This window comes from Schistocerca serialis, chromosome 3 (assembly GCF_023864345.2).
Source record: "Schistocerca serialis cubense isolate TAMUIC-IGC-003099 chromosome 3, iqSchSeri2.2, whole genome shotgun sequence".
NCBI classification, from domain to species: domain Eukaryota; kingdom Metazoa; phylum Arthropoda; class Insecta; order Orthoptera; family Acrididae; genus Schistocerca; species Schistocerca serialis.
Window position 1 is genome coordinate 601,181,175 of NC_064640.1, and position 18,662 is coordinate 601,199,836.

Consider the following 18,662-nt stretch of genomic DNA (forward strand, 5'->3'; position numbering starts at 1 on the left):
AGCAGTTCAAATCACCATATGGCCATCCATATTGTTCCATGGTTTCTTCAAATTGGTTAAGCCAAATGTTGGGACAGTTCCTTTGAAATGGACACAGCAGATTTCTTTTGCCATCCATCCTGAACCCGAGCATGTTCTCCATCTCTAATGACCTCGTCATTGAGAAGACTTTAGACCCTAATTTCACCTTTTTTTAAATACATTTCTGTAATTGAAAACACCTTCAGTGAACTGTTTGATAATACTGGTGTGACCCTAAGTAATCAGTTGTTGAAGTATACTGAGAATGTCCATGGTCCTATTACACTTCCTTTGGGGCTCACTTGATAAAATGCTGGATTCTGTTAGTGAAAAATTCACAGAGCCAATCTTGGCTGTTAGTCAACAAGGTGATGCAGTCTTCAAGACTCTGGAAATACAGAAAGACAGATTCTACATGTTGACCTACGTTTATTGTTTGCAGTATATTTGGTGTTTCACTTGAGTGGTTTATTATTATTATTATTTAAGTTGCTGGTTAATTTTTTGAGAGAAACTACTTCTTCTCCAATAACATTGTAATTACACAAGCTGCGACATTGTCGCGAATAAAACAGTGACCTGTATATACAATAAGTTTCCTTTAATTTATGTCTGTGGTCACAGACTTTTTGTTAACAGATTACCGGTTTCGGTTGATAATGACCATCATCAGATCTGCAGCAAAAACTGAGAAAAAACATAAATATACTCGCAGATTGGCTACAGCTTAAAAGCAATACATAGATCATAATGAAAGTACTTTTGACAAATATATGCATTTGTGCACTTTTAAGTATGAAGAGGGATACCTGTTTTATAAAAACAACATCCTAATGTACTGCACCATACTGGCCCCGTCAAATGTTAACTGCAGAATCAGCACCAGCATCGTCAAATATATATAAATGATATCATATGCACGGGTAATATTGTCAGTAGCACTACTGTTCAAAACAAGCTGCTGTACAGTAGCCACAAGCTGTTTGTGTTGCAAGTTCACCAGCTGTCACTAATGTCGGCATACACTAGTTTTCAATAATTAATTGCACAGCAAAAATAAAGGGGGATACAATAGTTGATGTCTGTAATGAGCTCATAATGCACATAAGGCATTACAGTAATAAAAAGCAATGAAAAAGAACACGACAAAAGTAAGATTGTTAAAAAGAGGAATAGTTAAGAAACAGTAGTTGACATATGCTCTAGTGCCAATATTCTAGAAAACGACATAAATAATAAACACCTTTAACAGTGCACCGGATAATATAAAACAACCATAAAAGAAATCGCTAAAGAAGCCACAATGAAAGAAAACACAGTGTTGCACATAATCAGCGCTCTCTGTTAGCGTTAACACCAGAATTCTGCATAGGCCAGAAGTGGTTGGAGGAATGTGACGGCCAGAGGGCCCCTCGTACCTGCGGCACTGCGTTGCAAGAAAAGAATGATAAAATTCTGTAACAGTGCATGACCCAACTTATCTGGTTAATGCAGTCTATGAAATGAACAGAGAAGGAACAAGGAAACACTGGAGTCATGTGTAAAACATAGGAAAACGAAGTAATATGTGAGGCACTCAGTACTAAATGAAACTGTCAACAAACTATAAATAACAGAGGCATGCAGTGATTAGAGTAAAACGTGAGTGCCTCACGTATTACTTCATTTTATTACGTTTTACGCATGACTCTAGCACAACACAGTTTGGATTGTGTCAGACACTACAGGTTACCTTGATATTGCTAGATAAATGCTTGGTAACGGCAAATATTTACAGTGCACTTCAGGCATTTAATATGAAACTGATCAAATGGGAGAGTCAGGTGGCAACTCCTGAAGAACAAACCTAAATTGATATGTAGTTGTTTGTCTAGTTCTGCAACTGAAACTTATGATTAATTCAAAGATTTGAAAAAAAGAAATTTGTGTCATTTAAAAATTTCCTGGCATTTTGAGTGTTGCATAATAATTTCAGCAAAACGGCTGGATGCCCTTAATTTTGTGCCACAGTGTTTTGATCCATAGTCTTCTGACTAGTGTTTGATGCAAACAACCTGGGCCCCTGACACTCAATATTTATTGCACAATAATGTTGCCAATAAAATCTGGAAAAGTGCTAGGCCAAGAACAGCACAATAATATTGACACAATATTTATGCCTTCGTAGTGAGCATGTTCGCACTTGATAATGTGGCACTCGTATGTATTGCAATTGAGTATTGCCTTCTCGCAGAACACAAGCAGAAATTATGCAGAATGGATTAAATAAGTCAGGAAAGCTTCCAGTAAACATTTCAATGGACCAGGGATCTTTCATTGGAGTATAGATTCATAAAGTACAGCAACAACTAATTACAAATTAAACAAGTGAGCTGTGTAATTTGCCATGTGCATGTGCTGTTTTCTATGTACTCGTAGTTCTATGCTATAAAAACTGTTGCAAACAATATATAATGGTTATTTACTGATTACTAGTTGAAAAATTGTGTGATCATATGTCCATGATGTGACAACAGTTGCAAGGAAATAAAGTGTGTTCTTACTGGACAGCTGAACAGATCTTATTTGCCAATTCTGAAAACTGCTACAAGCAAAATAAATGTTATTTACTTTTTCTCTTCTTTATGAAAATTCCTTTGGGGTAAATTGAATGCCTCTTGGTCTCTGCAGTAAGTGCTATTGATTGCGTAGTACTATTCTCACTCGGTACAATACATTACACAATATATTCAGTGAGTGTCAGTATTTTTAAGACCCCCTTAAGTAAATTGTGTAAACTTTTAGTCCCGCTGTCAGATGCTCAATATTATTGTGCAGTACTGAATATTGAATGTATGAGGGTCCCTTAATCCTTTGACTGCTGCAGACGAGTGAACTACTCATGATCTGCTGCTCCCCAGGTACTGAGGACATGTTTAAACACGATCTCGCAGTTGTCCTTAAGGGCTATTGATGTATTCTACATGTCCCAGTCCGCCAACCCTTCCACTGCTGTAGAGGAGTTACTTCCATATCTCAGTGAATAAAAAGAAGTTGAGTGTTTATCGTACAACACAAGTGCCTCTTTGCATTCTATCCTTTGCAAAAATCTTATTTTGATATCGTGAACCGTAAATGAAATATGACGATTGTTATGACCACGATTCCCGATGTGCAGGGGCAGAATTGGGCGCACTGTGTGCAACCATCCTTTAGATATAAAAATGAATATCTTGAGAATGAAATGTGATATCATTGTGCTCTCAATTTTAAATAAAATTTCAGTGTGTTATCTACATTTCAAACACAGCAATGTACGAGCTCAAATGAACCATACACAAAGTGTAGGAAATGCATTTCTACCTTTGCAAATTCTTTAAAATTTCATGCAGTGCTTTACTTAATTTGATGCTGCACTGGAACTATGACTAATAATGAAAAGAAATTCCATCCTTTATTGAGTGAAGATAGCAGATGGCAAGCCATGCAAAAATCAAATTTTTTCACTGAGTAGTTTTTCTTAACATCAGGTAACAAGTATTTCATAGTGGTTGGAATGCTGTCTCACAACATAGGTAGTACATTAGTGGAGCAGTGACAGTGATGAGAAAGCCTCACTAAGCATGGACTGCAGAGAGCACGTCTGTAGCTGTGATAGGGTTCAGGAAAATATTGCCCTAAAACATAGCAAGATTTCAGTTGGTGTGTGTGTGTGTGTGTGTGTGTGTGTGTGTGTGTGTGTGTGTGTGTACAGCTATGAACTTCACTCCTTTCATTATTTGTATTCCACCCACCCGGAACTTTGTAGTCTCATATTAAGACTTGTCCCATTCACATGTAATTCTTTAGTTGTAGGTCATCATTGACAGAGCCCAAAAGCACTGAAGTGGTTTCTGCCAGAAGCCAAAAATCACTTTAACTTGAAGTTTACTCAGTACGCTACTCATAACAGTGTGTGCCATCATCCTCTTTTTTGGTATTCCTTTGATGCAACTGTATTTCATACTGTATCTGACAAGACATATTTCCATTTTCCATGAGCATATCTCCATCTGAGATGACGTAGGCTTGATTGATTGTCATTTTGAGAAGGCCCATTGTCTTTGCTGGGTGGTGGCAACTAGTGTTCAAGAGTGTCTTAAAGAATTTCCCTTTTCTTTTGCAGTTAAACAACCACTGCCTTCTGCTATTTATTTTTTCATCATTTGTTGTCCCCATACAAATTTTCTGTTTTATTGTCAAGGTTACTTTGGCATCCTCCACATTTTGTAAGCTCTTATATGTTAAACAAAATGCTTTCATTTCCAGATAACTTGTTTCCTTACTCTAAATATAGCAAATTACTGTCAAATCGTTATTTTTTTTCTGGATTGATAGGTGAACAAAGAATAAACTCTCAAGTGTAAATTACTGTTAACTGCAGCTCCCTCACATCTTTTATCGCTTCCTTTATCTGCACTTCTTTTTTTCCCTACATATGTAGCATGTGTTTCTCCTGCACTCCATTGCCCCCTCTATTATGGAACAGCAACTTCTGAGTGCTTTCAGTCTCCAGACCAAGATTTCCAGGCTAACCTAGTCAGTTATCCACATAAGAGAAGCTCTTGATTTTGTAATAAACATTTTTCTGTTTCAGAGTGCAATGAAAAGTATAAATCAAGAATATAAGGCACAAACATCAGCCATTGCTGAGCTGTTATTGAAACTGAAAGATGCACCAGATATTGCTGAAAAGGTTTCCGAGCTGCAGAAAGCAGACAGGTAATATATTTTATACTTAACTGCTAAATAGCTTGCATGTAATGACTGGAGGAAATATAATGAATCTTGAATTCAAGCCAGACTGCTGAATTTCAACTTGGCCATTTCTCTATCAAAAATGTTTCTCCCAAATGCAGAATAAAAAGAAAGTATTCATGCTTGCATGTACACTGTCCTTTAGAAGAGACAAACATACTCATCTCTGTTTAATTCAAACAGGTTACTTCAAGCCAAACAAAAGTTACGTGGCTAGTGCAGCAACGTGAAGTGTGGAAAAAATATTTCTCTCTAAAGGCAATTCAATTCTATAGATATTTTTTATGGTTCATGTAATTCTTCAGTGTAAACTGCAAGCTCACTTCCTTTGTTTTGAGTGGAATGGCAAATCAGTTTGTTAATTAATGCTGTCAGTCAACAAGGAATCTTATTCCATAATTTTTCAGGTGTGCATCTGGGATATTTTTAATTCATGTTTTGATATTTCAGCTGATAACCTTTAAAACTTTCTCAAGATGAGTTCTCGCAATAACAGTGTTACCTCTGATGCTTGCAAGTTTAATCTAAAGTGTGTAAAGTGATTTAAAAACTTGCAAGCAACTATCTTGAGAGTGGCTGAAAGGTTGTCAGCCAAAATATGGGAACATGAATTAAAAATATCCCAGACACACACCCAAAAAATGATGGAATAGTTGCTTTGCTGGGAAAACGTCAAGAAACATGTAACGAAAAACCTTTCCACTGAATCCACAGTGCCATACATTGTTAAAGCTTACTATCGGAGCAACTTCAGAAGCCTCTGGTAAACTTTTCGTAAAACTATGACTTCTGCTGGATGAAATAATTTTGTTTTAGCGTGTAACAGGTAAAGTAATGTAGGGGGAGAATTGGGAAACCAGGAGAAATACTGTCTCACCAACAGGAAGCAGAAAGTAATTTTGGAAGCTGTGAATTACAAACTGGACATAGCTCTCGCACCAGACTAGGATGTTATTCATCATGGAGTCTCACAAGGTTCTGTTCTAGATACTTTATTGTTTCCAGTTTATGCTAATGATTTGTCTGAAGCTGGGATGATGAGTGCAAATTTACTATGTTCGTAGACAACACCAGCATTTAACTGACTTTCTGTTAGCTCCATTTCTGCCAACCTAAGCAAGACAGATTTTATGCAGTTTCAGTCAAGTTACAATGATAGTGGAATTTGATTACCAGCAATTGCAGGGAGTTGATCACATCATATTCCTGAGCCTTCACTTAAGTCTGCAAACTGAACTGGGAACATCACATACTTCAAACTGTGAAGAGATTGAGCTTTGCTGCTTTTGGATTAAGAGTGCCTTCTCATATTACAGTGCTCTCTTCAATACCAAATTGTCTGAAAGACAGCATATTTTGCATCTGTGCACTCCATCATGTCATATGAAATTATCTTCTGGGCGAACTCTTGTCTTGTGCAAAAAATCTTCATTGATCAGAGAAGTGTGATTACAGTCATTCGTAGAGTAAGTCTAGAAGCCTCCTGTTGCAAATTGTTTAATTAGCAGGGAACACTTACTGTTTCTTCTCAGTACATTTTTCTCTCTATTTGTGTCCTTATAAAGAACCCCACTCCTCTGAAAGCATCTAGCAGTCCGAGTGCATGACATAAAATATAAGAATGACTTAGACTACCAACCAAAAAAATCTGCCTCTCGTGCAGTGAGGTGCTAAGTATGCTGGTGCAAAAAATTCCAACTTTCTTCCTGCTGTGCTTAAAATCTTAAGGACTGGTAAATCCTTTGTCAAAACTAAATGTAGCAAATTTCTCTTGAACCACTCTTTCTACTATGTTGAGGAATCGGTGAATGAAAGATATAGCTATAATTTTCATGACTGTCAAATGTTAATAAAATTATTTTACATCTAGTGTATTCAAAGTTTATTTAGGATTGAGAACTACAGAGAAAGTAGTTGAGTGAGGTTCACGAGAAAGGTACGGCACAAATTCAGCCAATACTGTGAGACCTTCAGCCGCAGAAATCATCTGCTGTTGTCAGACATTCATGGCCCACTGTATAACACTGCCTGCTTGCTCTGTGCTGAAGTTCGAGGGGTCTTGCTGTCCTGTGGGATCATTTGTTGCACACTTTTTTTGTATGTTTTCATTTCTTGCGATTGTATGGTTAATATTGTATCTGTCATTACTATTTTGTGTTGTGTGGTACTGAACAATGTCAGAAGCAGGTTCATCAAATGTTATTCAGTGTAAATCTTCATCTCTCTCTTCATTAGGAGTTGTCATATGAGATCACTCAAGAAATAGCTCACATTTACATGCCAACGCTATCAGCAATTGGTTTTGATAATTCTTCCAACTGTTTTGTTGTTGTTGTTGACGTCGACAAGATGCCTCATAATATGTCAGACCAAGAGGAGGAGATGATAAGCTTGATAAATACATGGATTGGACAGAAATGTGGAAACACGAAAAACACAACACAACACAACATTAAGTCAGTCTCAAGTAAACATTTAGTGATGTTCATAGGTATAACAGTAACAGGTCATACATTATGTCTTACAAGAAACAAAATATAAGAGAATACTGCAAGAACATCAGAATTTCGTCAAGCCCACTAAAAAGCATATACCAGTAATGTAGGTTACTGTGCACATAATGTCCGTCCAGATTCACCATAAAGTAGGTTACCTGGTATTATTCCTTTAATTTTGGTTTTTGGTATGCCAGTTTTGTTGGGGTATTTTCTCCTGATTTATTATACTACAGCATCATATATGATCTGTTAGTGCAATACACATGAGAAAATGAAAATTAGTACTTGAAATTAGGCAAGCTGTCGAAACTAGATAATTATGTAGAATGAAACACTTTGTTTTAAATGAATTGATAGTCTCACTGGAAAAGAATAAGTCCATATTATTATTATTATTATTATTATTATTATTATTATTATTCCCTTCCTCCGTTAGCTGGGAGAGCTGTTGCACTGTATACAGTCACCTTTGTGGTCTTTGCTCTTTGGAGATTCTGGATGAACTGCCACTGACTAGGTGTATATGTTGGAAACCGCTATTGGCCTCTGGTTACATACCTTTTGGCTTCTCAGGAATAACTGAAACTGGGAGAATCCCTTGCGTGAAAACAACTACCGCTCTGCACTGATGATGACTGGTCCCAATTGTTGCTCAAATTGACCTAGTGCAGCTCTTCCACAACTCACTAACGCTAGTTCCATCTTTTTACACTGAATAGTCTGTAAGTTCGTGCACATTGAGTGAAGTGTTCACACGTCTTCTGTGTGAGGTGTGGCAACTCTGCTACATGACTCCACGCGTTCCTTCAAAGATGTCAACTCTAAAGTAATTTTGAACAAGCTATAGAAAAGGTTACTTTCATCCAGTCACTGTATAGTATGATATTTGTATTGTGTATATGTTGCTGAAGTGATTGGTCAATAGTATGATAACTGTTCCTGTCAAACTTTTCTTAAAGGGTCATCATTAAAGTGTGAATATAATAATCATTTGTTTTATTTGTGGTATCTATTTGTAAAACTGTTGAGTAGTAAAGTATAATAAAATTTATATGTAATCATAATATTGGTACACTCTACAAAGGGCGTTCAAAAACTTTTGCACAGTCGTCTCTAATTTATTTATTTTTTGCAGGAGGAGAGTGAAGTTTTTTGTGAACATACTTGTAACATTTAGCTATGCATAGAGCCTACTCAATGTAGCCTCCATCAGCTGCAATGCATCTGGCCCATCATTCTTTCCATGATGTAAATGCACTTTGCTAAAATTCTGGGGATTGACTTTTACACCATTGCTTGACACAGGAAATGAGGTCTTTCTCACTAACAAATGTTTTACCGTGCAGGTGGGCCTTCAGATGGCCAAAGAGGTAAAAATCAGATGGAGCCAAGTCCAGACTGTAGGGAGGATGAGGAACAATTTCCAACCCATTTTCCTGACTTTCTCCTGCGTCATAAGGGCTGTATGGGGTTTGGCATTGTCATGGTGTAGTCTGGTGAGCTGACCCTGAAGCTGTGGTCTGCGGGTCTTCATGGCACGTCGCAGCTTGTCCAATGACAAACAGTAATGGTCCTGGTTAATTGTGGAGCCAGGTTCCAAAAAGTCAATGAAAATGACGCCACACTGATCCCAGAAGAAGGATGCCATCACCTTTTGGTCTGCTGTCCGTGAAAGTCTTGGTTTCTTCTTCTGAGGGGAACTTGGATGACGCCACTCCTTGGATTGGGTTTTGCTCTCTGGTTCAGACAAAAACAACCATGTTTCATCCTGGGTAATAACGCCGTCAAAACACTGTTTCCATTCTTCAGTGAGTGTCTTATTGAGACCCTCGCACACATACTTCCTCAGTGTTTTCATTTCCCTTGTCGATAATCTAGGCACCCAATGTGCACAGATTTTTCTGTACCCTGGTGACTGTACTAGTGATACCACACTACCCAATGACAAACGAGTCATTTTGGCAAGCTGTCGTGTCATCACTCATCTGTCATTTTGGATGAGTTGTTCAATGGTCTCCTTATTCACATCACTTACTGCCGTCGATGGTTTACTGTATCGTGGATTGTTCAGTAGAGAGAAATCACCTTCTTTAAACCTCTGCACCCACTGCTGGACAATGCTGCGATCCACTGTGTCCTCCCCATAAACAGGGAGCAACTACCTGTGAATCGATGTGGCAGAGTCATCGCCGGTCTTGAAGAGGAACTCCATCACCGACTGTTGTTGCAACCTGACATCTACTTCACGGTCCATTATGGCTCACCTGTAAATAAAAGAAAATACTTTTATACACCAACTTATAGCTAAATGTTCCAAGTATGTTCACAAAATATTTCATTCTCCTCCTGCAAAAAATAAAAAAAAATTAGAGATGATTGTGCAAAACTTTTTGAACGTCCTTTGTACATTTGGGGCTGGCTCACCACTGTAAGAATCTGATTTCCAGCACTGGATATATATCAGAAATATTAGTTTTCACATCAGTCGTAGTTCTTGTTTGCAGATATTAAAGGTCAGGAAAATAAATAAAAGTGTACATTTGCTCTTGTTCAGTCAGGTGACTCCAGCAACATTGGTTTTAAGTCTTGATCTGCAAAAGATTTATAGGTGGTTGGTGTAGCAATCATTTAGTTGCAAGGGTACAGGTAGAGGAAGACAGTTGTTTCATTCAGACCTTATTTGAATATGATAACATTCATGATAGTAGTCTTACTTCCCTGTCTTTCTGTACACAATTCCTAAATTTTGGTCCGGAGGGGTTTCCTCGTGATAAAATTACTGTCAGTGAGAGATGCTGTTACAAAATAGTAACTGGGGTAACGTAGATTGTAAATGGGACGTATTAGCGTCTTTATTGTGACTGTATTTTATGTTACAGAAGTTGAGACGCATGCATAGGGATTGACTGTGTACTGAAGTATCTTAGAGGTGGACATGCAGTTGTGCTTGGAATTTACACGACAAGATTGGTGTGTTTTACTGGAGAATTAGCCACCTTATTTAACAGTATTTGCACTTATGCAAATCTTACATGCAGATATTTGAACTAGTGCTTTCTAGAAGAGTAGAATGTGCCGAATGCTTAGATGTCTTCCACACAAAACCATCTACATACACGTTTGTGCTCCACAAGCCACCTTGTGGGGTGTGGTGGATGGTACCTGGTACTACAATCATTTTACCAGTTCTCTCTTCCATTTGTGGATGCTTTGCGGAGAGAATAACTTGCTAGATTTCCACATGAGCTTTAATTTCTGATTTTTTAGTCATCCATTTCACTATCCATATGTGGGCAAAAGTAATATGTGTCCCAGTTCTTCTCGGAACAGATATGCAGAATTTCAGCAATAACTTCCTCCGTGACATGCAATGCTGTTCTTGTAGAGACTGCCACTGGAATGTGTTGATCGTCTGTGTAACACTCCCAGACCAACTAAACGATCCTGTGGTGAAATGCGCCACGCTTTGTTGGATCTTCTCTCTCTCTCTCTCTCTCTCTCTCTCTCTCTTCCTCTTCTGTTTTACTAAATCTGGTAAGAATCCTGGACTGATAATCAGTTCTCAAGAAACAGTTGAACAAGTGTCTTATAAGACACTTCTTTCATGAATGTGTTACATTTACTTAACAACGTGGGAAAAGATGGATTGCTACTTAACTGTAAATATACCATGCTAACCCTCAGATTTAGCGGTAAGAGGTAAGAGAGTGCAGTGGACAGCCCACCAAAAATTGAACACAGATGTAGCATGCAAACAGGAAAAAGGTGTACTGAACTGTGAAAAACAGGCAAAATAGAAACAGTAAACTGTTGAAGAATAAGAAGCGCAATGTAAAGCAGGTGTGAAGAGAGATAGTGTCATGGTTAAGTGGTTATGGTGTTGGACTGCTAAGCAGGTGTGATGTGTTCAAACCTCCCTCATGCGGTGTTTTTTCCATTTCGCTGTTCGCTTTATTCAAATTTGTGTCTGTGTCATGGTGTAAGATCCATTTGCAACAGTGAGGCGTAGGATAGGATAGGAACCAATAATGCCAGCTGATTCAGCACAACTACTATATTAGCAGTTGAAAGGAAGTGGCTTTCGAATGGGGACCACAAACATTTGATGACAAGGCGACAAGTCAACCGAATCCTCCACTGGAAAATACAGCTGGTGTGTCATACATGACATTAGTGACAGTAGGTGTGTCATATGATAGGAATCTCTTAGTATGCACTAAATTTGTACATCTGGTAAGTGAGTGAGATACACCTCCTTGCCTGATATAAGTGTTCGTATGAAAGTGAATGTGATCACTCCCAAGGAAATGATGAAAACTTATAATTTTTCACATAATCTGCAACAAATGGACTCAACAGTTTCACATCTGTGCTCTGTCAAAACACATGTTTTTAACGTTTTTGAAGTTGTGTTCCATTTTGGGAGTCTTGACTCTTGAATTCCTTTTTTGTAACATATTCACACTTTTTTATTTGTTGTTTTCATTTCTGTGGGACATCCATGTGGTATCTCGCCTGCTCTCACCATTCATCACATTTATTTACGACACTAATGTATTCTTACCACATGACTCGTATTCTATCACCAAAGTGTAGTATGACAACTGCCAAGAGCAGTTCTACCCAATAGCGGAGGTTGAGAAATTCACATCTGAGATCAACGCAGAATCATAATAGCCATGGTTTAGATCTTCCACTCACCTCCAAACCAAAGTACTGCAATTGTTTCTGTGAATGATGCTGCAAATAAAGAGCCATGCTTCCACCCTGTGTATGACTCTCCACCAATTCAACCTATTGTCTAAAGCAACCAAGGATGGCCACAGAAGCCAGATGGCACACATCTTTCCTGCTGATACAAGATACTACTTGCAGCAGGTGCACCCAGTGCATTCAATAGTCACTGGCAGAGCCTCCTCCATGTCCCAGACAAGATCTCCCGGCAAGCATACCGAGTGCACACTAGCATTCTTTCCTGACCTGCCTGCTATTTCTCTGAGGGGCTGTAGTACCCACCCAATGACCAACAAACACACCCTCTGTAATTTTTGAGATTTAGCAGGAAAGTTGGCCACTGGCCCAACAGATGAGGTATTCTATTCTGCCTCTGAAGTACTTGTATTATCAGCAATGGGTAGCCTCTCATATTTGTTATGATGAGGCAGCCGTGAGGGCTGTACCCACTCTTGCCCTCAATCTAGTGATGACCAAACCCAAGACTGTCTGACATCCACTTTTGAGTGAAGACAGACCGATCAAATGTTGTGCATTTGTAGTTGCAGTGACAATGGCATTATTAGGGGATTCCAATAGCACCATAAGTGTTGCAGCCTTCACCAGTGGTGTTGTAATGTTGCTGCAGCTTAATAACAGCAGCTTATAGTTGTTTGCAGACAGAGGCCACACAGGCACAGTCCCTATCCATTTCTTTTAAAGAAGAAAACAAAAAGTGGCTCTAGCATCTTCAGATGACAGTGAAGGTGATACTACTAAACATTTAATAGTTGATTTATTTATTTTGCTGTTAAGTGAGAGAGTGCAGTGGTTTGCACACTGGACTCATATTCAGAACAGCAGTTCACATTTGCATTCTACCATCTAGATTTAGGTTTTCTGTGTTTTTCCTACGCAACTAATGTTGGCTGAGACGGTTCCCGGAAGGGTTTCCTACCCCATCGTTCCCACTAATGCAAACATGTGCTTGATCTCAAATGATGTTGGTGGAATTGTAACTTTTGATTTTCCTTCTTCTTTGAACTGACAGTAATAATATGCAGTGTTCAAAATTATTTTTGAACAGATAATAACAGTGCAGATGGTTCACAAAAAGAAACTGCATAACTGTGTTGAAGCTATTGTAATCACCACAGTTTTGTGTGTGTGTGTGTGTGTGTGTGTGGGGGGGGGGGGGGGGGCAAAAGGTTGTTGTACGGGTGAGTGTGTTATGTTACCAATGTAATGAATTGACTTCTCTTTGAGAGTAAAATATATGATTGCAGTCATATTTATTTGTGAATATCACTTTGTGCTCTTGTTCCTGTCACCAATGACCACAAGATACCTCCCCCTCTTCAATGAAAGGAGACTTTGGACCAGGACTGGGCACGAAAGCTGCAGGCCTTATGGATCACAGGCACATGTTCAGGCCAGGTGCCATGAGAGCACTTGCAGCTTGTTTACAGGAAAAAATTCCAGAGCAACTTAAGCTCCTCTGCTCATCATGGGCAAAAAACATGCACATATTTTGGCGTGTAGTTTTAGTCCATTCAGTTTCAATATGTTGTAATATGTTTTTAATTTCACGGGCACAAATGGAACATAAACACAAAGTATTGAGCAAAGGATACATTATATTTGTTAAATATGTATAATATATTTCATTCACTCTTACACAGAAGTGTGAAGTTCCAAACAAGCCGACTACGTGCAAAAATAACAAACTTTTTTTTTTACATCAGTATCTGCTAAGGTCATTTTGTTAACATTATTGCATTTAGAGTGAATCTGATGGGTATCAGATAGAAAACTCAATTCTATGAACATTAGTGAGGGTATTCCTGGGTTTTGATTCCATTAATTTCATCACTGAAAAACTTTCACACAAATACACGACTCCAAACATTCTGCATGATCGAACAACTATTTTAAACAAATGCAGGACCTGTTCATAAGGATAGTCCTTGCCGAAGATTTTCAGATTTTATTCCTCACTATGTTACTACACTGAAAGTTGATTAGCTCCATTTGAATTTCAGGAAGTGCTTTTTCAGTGCCCTTTTCAAAAAAATGTTAAAATCAAATTCAAACACATTTAAGTCCCTAAATCTACTGTCATTGATTTCTCACAGAGCTTATAGCCCTGGAACAAATCAATCAAAATGTTCATTCAGTGTCTCCTTTTTCAGTTTATATTTGGCGCTGCGAAGTTGTGCCCAGGACATTCAAGTGCTCTCTCAAGATCTAATATCCATCGATAAATGTCGACCTCTCGTACTTTCTTCCATGTTCTATCCATGAATAGTACTGTCTCTTTACATAAGTTAAAAAAATTGTGTGAAGACCACATCTCTGCACAGCCAGCATATTGCACATAAATAAGGCACATCACCACATTCACAGTTGAGTTGTGTCTGTGAAGATGAAGATGTGATTCAAATTGTTCAGTCTTGAGTATGTTAATTTTCTTTACAACTACGCCCATAACACCATTTACTTTTGTGCATTTTGCCAGCATATTAATGTGCTGTAGAACAGTGTATTGGTGATTTAGTCCTGTGATGCCAGATTTGTGACCAAAGATCCAATGCAGTCAACAAAAGGTTTTTCCATGGGAAGACCATCTTTGTCAGTTATGTTTTCTAAGCGAAACGTTCCATTGTGAGCCGTAGCTGTCACTCATCGAGATCAGTAAGAGGAGCTTTTGCGCCAAGTTGAAGATGCCGTCAACAGCTCTCACTAAAGTAGTAAGTTGAGCAGCATCAGGTACATAACTGCTTTTGTCCAAAGCAAGGATGGAAATACCAAATCATTATCCTTGTCTTTCAACTGTGCTTCCACATTTTTCAACTCAATACAGGCTGTGTTACTGCACTAGCATCAGTTTGAAACTAGAAATTGGTAGATGTTTTATCTATTTCTGTATATTTTGTTTTATTTTTTCATTTGGTCTGTATTTTGTCACTGTGAATGTGACTTTATTCAGTACACAGGAAGTTAGAATAACACTACCTGCAGTCACATTCTTTTATGTTTTGTTAGATTATGCAATGCATTTTGCGCTCTGTGGGTGCATCTTCAGGTGCAAATAGTCTAATACATATTTTGCATTTGCTCTTCAGTGACATGAAATGCATGTTCCTGTTACAAGAAAGTTAGATGTTATGTTTTGTATTTCATGAGTCAAGTGCGGAAAATATGTGAGAAATAGTGGAACTTACTGAACAAATAAGGAAGATAATTTTTAACACTTTGAGGTCAGCATACATTGGTTTATTCATTCTGTCATCACACGTCATGTCACTCAATGCATACATTTGTTTACACATTGTAAAAACACTTCGCAGATTTAGTTTAACCTTATTGAGCAAGGATGAAGTTTATGCTGTATCAGGTTAAACTACACTGCTGGAAAAGGGAAGTGGTACACCTGGAAAGACGACGTCGATTTTGCTCCAGTGGCATCAGATGCTACCTGGAGGATAATAAATGTACTAAAAATGGTTTCATCATCATTTGCCAACATATAGTGTAGTGTTGTAATTACAAGAGTGCCATCTGTGTCTACCATTGAATAGGGAATGCTCACAGCCAGATGACTCAGTGTAGTGCAAACATCTGAAGCAAACAGCCAATCATACCACAGAGATGCACTCGTGCTTCCTACAGCCAACAGCATGAGATGTAGTAAGTCAAATTGTGGCCTTCCGAGTGATGGAATGCTCATTTTGGAGGATTGTCACACAAGATAGACGTGCTGCGTCAGTTGTGCAACAATGCTGATATGAGTGGTCAGGTGAACATTCTCACATTTGTATACTAGGTTCTGGACATCTACGCAGTGCAGACACTCACCGGGATTGTCGTATTGGAAGGGCAGCAGTGGCAGATTGTGCAGCTACCACAGCACAGATGAGAGGATTTGTGAGCCAGGTGTGTCAACACAACTGGTTGTTAGCAATGGCACTGTGGGCATGCACACCTTTAGCCCATCTTCCACTCCACCACAGCATTGACATGCATGGCTTGCTTGATTGATACCATCGGAGGATCACTTGGAAAATGAAATGGTGCGCCTGGTTTTCAGTGATGAAAGCAGACTCTGCCTGCACGCACATGATGGCTGTTTGCATTTACGACGTACATCTCATGAACACTATTGTAGAGTACATTTGTCCAAGACACACTGGTCCCACCCTAAGTCTTACGGTTTGGGATGTTAAAAGCTACAACTCTTGTTTTTCTGCAGGGAATGCTAACCAGCACTTGGTACTTGCAGAGTGTTGTCAGACTCATTCTTTTGCCGTTCTTGCAACAGGAAAATGATGTGTTGTTCCAACAGGATAATGCTCACCCAAGACTACCCATGAAACTCGACGTGCAACAACTTCCCTGGCCAACACAATCTCCAGACTTGTCTCCAGTTGAGCATGTGTGGGATGTGATGGGGCAGAAGTGATTCCTGTGACTCAGCAATCAACAATTCTTACAGAACCAGGGTTATCCAGTCGTATAGTGATCAGGTTTCGCAGGCATGGAATAATGCACCCCAGGACAGTTCACTGTCTGTATGATTGACTGGATTCCAGAGTCAGTGCCTGCATTCCTGCTGCTGTAGGCTGCATCACTTGCTTGTATGGGTGTTTCAGCATGGGTTGATACCTAGTACCTCAAACTGCTTGTGCTGTTGATCTGTAAACGTAACCGTTTCATGTACTCCATATGCACTGTTGCAACAATAAATCTTTACTGATTTGGAAACCTCTAAGAGGGTGTACTAATTTTTTTTCTGGCAGTGTACTTCTGTGAAGCGAAGTGTTTTTAAAATGTGTAAACAAATGTGTGGCTTGAGTGACATGACGTGTCATGACAAAATGAACTAACGAATGTTTGTTGACCTCAAAAGGTTAAAAATGTTCTTCCTTGTTTGTTCAGTAAGTTTATCACTGTTTGTTCACCATTTTTCATATATTTTCTGAGCTTGAGTCATAAAATACAAAACATAACATCTAACTTTCTCATAAAAGAAACATGGGTATCATCTCTCTCAAGCTTGTGTAAATTAGGTATTAGACAATTTGCACCTGAAGATGACTCACAGGTTCCAAAGTGAATAACATAATTCAATAAAACATAAAAAATGTTGTGACTGAAGACATTGTTGTTCAAACTTCTCATGTATTTCTCTATGAATAAGACTGAAGGATGGTAAATAAACCTTCAGTTATCATCAAAACTTCTGGTAACTTGTAACACTTCGTTTTAGTGTTTTGATCATGATACTGTAGATTTCTACCTTTGAAGAACCTGTGTCTTGTATAAGGTACTTTCTTCTGTTAAAATGCACGTGATTGGACACACTGGATTTTTTTTTTAAATGTAGACAACTCCACCATTTTGCCCATAACTGCTGTGATGGCTTAGGGAAAAGACAGGCAGGGACCCATGTTTTGTTCTTTTTTTTACTTTCCCTTAGGCTGCCTTTGATAGCATTCATCATCTTCAGTGATCGGACTGTGTCATTCACATCAGCAACCACAGCATGTCATATGCCAGTTGTAGAGTTTCATATGTCAATCAGACATTTGAAAAGAAAATGCAGACTATAAGTCAATATAATGTCCTGTGACAGAGCACAGCAATGCTGGAAACTATATTCAACAATAAAATCTCTAGCAGTGGGTCAAACCGTCAACAGGAGAAAGTGAAGATCATGGGCAGTAGAATGTGAATATTTATAGTCATTATTTTAGGAATATTTCCACTGAGTTTTGAATCTCTGTTATAATTTGTGATGTCAAGCTTGTATAAGAAATTGTTCATTTGCAATGGAAGGAAAAAAATCAGTAATAACTCGTGTTTATATTTTACAGGCAATTGAAGGAGCTTTATTCACAGCATCAGAGTCTCTACGTAGATAAAGTGATTCCTGGAAAATCAACCAGAGCTCAGATTGATACAGAAAATCAGATTAATAAGAAGAAAGAAGAATGCATTGAAAAAATAAATGCTATTGTTAAATCTCTTCAGTGAGAACTTACATATACCCGTGAGACATGAAAAAGACTGTTTAGCCTTTAAATGTGAAATGGTTTACTTTGTTTCAAGAGAGGTTTCTGTTGAATGGGAACCACTCTAAAGAAAAATATAGGTAATTGAGAAAGACTTTGTGTAATTTTTTTGTCAGAATGTTGTATTTTGCTCAGGTATTTGCCTTCATTGTGCAATGTGGACTTTTTTACATTAATTTTCATGTATAGTGGTTTACATTTCTGTTTTGGGCAGTTGTAGCCTGGCAAAGTTTGTGCTTGGAAGGAAAATGATGTATTTTGGAAATACCTGACTTGTAGAATGAGATTTTCACTCTGCAGCGGAGTGTGCGCTGATATGAAACTTCCTGGCAGATTAAAACTGTGTGCCCGACCGAGACTCGAACTCGGGACCTTTGCCTTTCGCGAAAGGCAAAGGTCCCGAGTTCGAGTCTCGGTCGGGCACACAGTTTTAATCTGCCAGGAAGTTTCATACCTGACTTGTAGTTTGCACCAGGTATATTTGTTCCAATTTCTTTGGTATTCCTTCTCTGGTAAAGGGAATAATACAGAGTGAAATAAGTTGTACATGGTGTTTAATTTTTTCCTGAAGACAGGAATA

The 18,662-nt window shown here is 38.5% G+C and overlaps 1 protein-coding gene across 1 annotated transcript in view; it reads left to right on the forward strand.

The window, feature by feature from the left end:
- LOC126470482 (dolichyl-diphosphooligosaccharide--protein glycosyltransferase subunit 1) overlaps positions 1-18,176 on the forward strand; it is a 96,702-nt gene extending 78,526 nt beyond the window's left edge. The window contains exons 9-10 of the mRNA XM_050098352.1: positions 4,637-4,761; positions 17,885-18,176. Of these exons, the coding sequence (XP_049954309.1) occupies positions 4,637-4,761; positions 17,885-18,044 (285 nt within the window). The 3' untranslated portion in view covers positions 18,045-18,176. The remainder of the gene's footprint in view (positions 1-4,636; positions 4,762-17,884) is intronic.
- The last annotated feature ends 486 nt before the right edge of the window (positions 18,177-18,662 follow it).